Source organism: Musca vetustissima, unplaced genomic scaffold (genome assembly GCF_032173495.1).
Source record: "Musca vetustissima isolate MV318-11 ecotype Yass unplaced genomic scaffold, APGP_CSIRO_Mvet_v1 utg4715, whole genome shotgun sequence".
Classification (NCBI taxonomy): Eukaryota; Metazoa; Arthropoda; class Insecta; order Diptera; family Muscidae; genus Musca; species Musca vetustissima.
This window is the reverse complement of record NW_026874466.1, coordinates 21,659-25,893: the sequence shown is the minus strand read 5'-3', so window position 1 is coordinate 25,893 and position 4,235 is coordinate 21,659. Positions and strand designations below refer to the sequence as shown.

The window sequence follows — 4,235 nt, the reverse complement described above, 5'->3', positions numbered from 1 at the left end:
ATCTCCATTCTCATACAACTTTTTATTTTATGTTTATTTTTACGTTAAGATTTTTTAAATTTACTTATATATGCATGTCGTTTGCAAAATGTTCTTCGTAGTTTTATATTTATGATGTCACATGTCCCGAAATTTTTATATTTTTCTCTATGACTTCTTTTATTATTCAATACAAATGTCCGAAGCGTATTTAATCGATGTTAAAAATGTTATTTGTTTATTTTATCTAACTTGGCACCGATGACATGATCAATTTTTAAAGATCATTGAATTTATTTTGCCAGTTCGATAGAATAGACCTTACATGCTCGTGGAACATCTTTTATTCGATAGAAACCCTATTGAAAGAAATCTGTAAGAAAATTCATTTTTACATCAGAAAATATGTTTCATATTCATTTTATAAATAAATAAAGGGTTTACACATACGAATGTTGGTGTTTTAATGTTATTACGTATGGTATTGTTGAAATTGTTTTGCAATGATGTTTTCTATCAATTTGATCTGAATATTTTACAGATATTTACAGTTAGACAATTTTATAGAAAGTAAAACATGCACTCCTGAGATATTTTTTTAGTAGTTGTCATGTGGAACATAACCACAAGCCGGGCAGATATTTTTGACCGCGCCGTCAATTCGTGCCCATCCTGATCTTAATTGTACCAAGATCACTTTGGCTTGTCGTGGCAGCTGCTGCTCTTCTGCAGCTATCATAGGCGGGCGATCGCCTAGGATTGTATTCACACGATATTCTCGAATTAAAGATAGCCGCATCTCCGCTGTCCATGTTGTAAACAGTGTGGCCGTTAGTGGCGAATATTTCCATATTCCTCGCCCGGAAAAAATCTGCAAAATCCACGATATAGTGGTTCAGCCTCTAGCAAATGTCAGTTTTGGTTCCTGGCGCCGTGATCGTACAATCATCTGCGTATGTTACGGTTGGCGTTGAATTTCAGAAAGGTGGAGGCTAAACAGTTCCGCAAATGTCACCCCTTCCTGGGGAACTCCCTGTTTAACTCTTCGAGCCTTCGACTTCCTGTCTCTGAATTCCACGTACGACTGGCGTCCACACATATAATTCACGATCAAACGCTTCAAACTTGGCTGGAAGGTTGTTCTCTCGACGTACTCGAACAGTTTGGCATGACTTACGGTATCAAAAGCCTTTGATAGGTCCAGCACCACCATAACTGTCCTGCTACACGGCCTGTTCTTGAGTCTTTCCGTTATATGTGTGGAAATGGCGTGCAAAGCTGTCGTTGTACTGTGCTGCTTTCGGAACCCATGTTAATGATCAGCAACTAAGTGGCATTAACGAATACTAGGGAGTACCAGTGCCTCAAGTGTCTTAGCTACTGGCGGCAAAAGTGAGATCGGCCTGTATGACTCACTTTAGCTGGCATCTTTACCTGGAGCGGGAGCACCCTGCCCATTTTCCAGGCATCGGGAACTATTAGCGTGACTAATGACAAGTTGAGGATTTTACTTCGGTACTCTACTCCTGGTTCATCAAGCTGCTTCAACATCACCATGGACAACATCACCAAGCACATGTTCCTGGCAACCGGTAATTTCTCTTGGTTCGCACCACTTCCCCATCATCCTCTCCGTTTGCGATATGATGAGAAGTAGGAACATGGCGCTTGCTGGCAGATCTTTATTTTCCTCCAGGGTTTGTGAATGTAAACGATTCGGGAACTATTAGCGTGACATTATTTTAAAATTATGGGAGAAACAACAAAAAAGATGGCTGCATAGATAGCACATTTATAAGAAAAATATACTTATATTTAAATGTAGTTTTATTATCCCTCGAACGATTGAAAATAGGATATATCAAAAACGCTGACCGATATGACCATCTCCTATTTTTAATGTCAATGGTTCTGGATATTATAAAAATGTCCCTATCAAAAATCATTTTAATGTTTTGTTTTACTGACCTAATGCTACATCCACATAAAATGTGTTTGAAGTTTCTCCCATATAATTCATTAATAAATATATTTATAGTATTATATTAAGATTAAATATCGGATTTTATTATCTAAACAATTATAAATTATGTAAATATTAAAGGGAAAATATAAGGGTATTTATTTCAAATCCCTTGATAATAGTTCGAAACGTGTTACGACCTTTATCGTACACTTTCAGACACACCTGTCCCCTCCTGGCTTTAAATGCGTCCACTTCATCGTTGCACATATCATTTAATTCCAGTGTTATGCATTTCATATTTGGTGAATTAATGTGATACAAAGATTTGCCCTTCCACTCATAGTTGCCGATAATCGAAAGTGTTTCCAATCGGGTACATTTTTCCACAATTGGTTGTAATAATTCATCAGTTAGTTGACAAAAATTTAAATCCAAATGTTGCAAATGTGGTGCTAACCTCAAAACGCAATGCTGATAAGCATCATTGAATTGTACATAATTCAGTGTTAAATCCTGGATAGATCCATGAAAACACAATGGATTCAGATACATGGAAATGAACTTATCAGTATCTAGTGAATAGCCCACGGTGACTCTTAGTGTCTTTAAAGTTTTGCCAATTACTTTTAGTTGATACGGTGTGAACTCTGGAGGGTCTCTAAGACTAAAACTGAGAGACTTGAGTCGGGCGATGCGTTTTAGAGCAATACTATCAATGCGATTTCCCAATTTGTGTAAAACATCAAAGGTCTCCTGAACAGTCAAGTATTTGAAAATTTCCAGCAAGCAGTCGTCATTCAAATCCAAAATATTAGTTTCATCGGGTGGATTCCTTATCTGTAAAAATATATGTATGAACGTTTGTGAAAGTATTTCGTATAATAGTAATATTATAAATGGTCCATGAATTGTTTTTAATGCGTTGTTCTATTGTAAGAATAATTTTTGGATCACTTCAATTTGCCCTACCTATGGATCTGGCCATTTTCGAAAAGATGTTTGAATTTTATCGAAGGAAATTACCTTTACATCATTGCAAGGTGATACTTCATTCGATTGCTGCATTTTTACTCTGATTTGGGAGATTGAGCATTTGTTTTAAATTCTGGAATATTTCAATAAAAAACAAAACACAGTAGTCAGCTGTTGTCGCATCCACCCAGTCATACCAACAAATAGTCACTTTTGAAACATGGTTGTATTCATGTCCGAAACGTTGAAACACACTTGTATTTGGAAATTGGAATTTTTATATGGCAGTGCTATTCCGGACAATAACGTTATTTTTTGTTATTCGAAATATATTTTAAATGAATATAACCAATCATATGATTTTAAGCTATTTTATTTGTAAAGAAAGTTCTCAAACACGATTTTCGAAGTCATATTTTTTTTACTAATTTAAAACATATGTATATTTTCTTCATTTTTGTAACTAGAATAATGCGAATGGAAGAAATGGCTTCCAATCTTTCCTTCTTAATAGAAACAAAGAAGATTGGACAGTATCAAAAGTATAGGTGTATGTCAAAATCGGCTTACCGCAAAATCTTTAAAATCAACAAATTAACAGAAGAAATAAGATATTAAGGATAACCTACAGAATTTCTTTTTACATTGTAACGATTTTGCGCGTAGCAGATTAATGTTCTCATCTATCGATAGACCTTTAATAAGACGGACTGCACAACAAAATTGTAATGAATACTCGTATGTGGTTAGCCGATTTTCCACCATATATTTTGAAACACGCTAATGGACAGATTCCAATACTTAACATAATCTCTTTGATTACGCTATGCGAGGAGATTATGTTCTCCTCGGAAATTGTCAAGTATTCGTGAGAAAGTACAAGGGTGAAAAAGGCTATAAGTACTGATCTATTTGGGAAAAAATATCACAATGTTAAAAAAAAAATATATTAAAACAAATTGATTTATAATGCTAAAGGGAATATTAATAAAAAATATCATTGAAAATATCTTAATTTAGATATATGGTATATGAAAAAGGTCAATTAAAACACTATATATATAACTCTAATTATGTGACCGAATCAGAGTTTTTATTATTATTAAGTCTATAGATTACAAAAATCCTTACAGACTAAACTAAAAACTACAAACATTTAAAATACAATAAATAGTATTATTATATTAGGTATTTAAATGTAATATAATTTTTCTTTTTACGATATTACAACTATCAGAAAGATCGAAAATATTGTATAATTTATTAAATTCAACAAACAGGCGGCGAAGGGGGTCATTATTTGCATACGGTCTGTTCC

At 34.1% G+C, this 4,235-nt stretch overlaps 1 protein-coding gene across 1 annotated transcript; it reads right to left on the bottom strand.

Moving 5' to 3' along the window:
- Window positions 1-1,513: 1,513 nt before the first annotated feature.
- LOC133333836 (uncharacterized) lies at window positions 1,514-3,010 on the bottom strand. Its single transcript, XM_061542150.1, has 3 exons — window positions 2,969-3,010; window positions 2,168-2,782; window positions 1,514-1,702 (listed from the first exon to the last, which is right to left on the bottom strand). The coding sequence occupies exons 1-3, from the start codon at window positions 3,008-3,010 to the stop codon at window positions 1,514-1,516; spliced, it is 846 nt and encodes a 281-aa protein (XP_061398134.1).
- Between the last annotated feature and the right edge of the window lie 1,225 nt (window positions 3,011-4,235).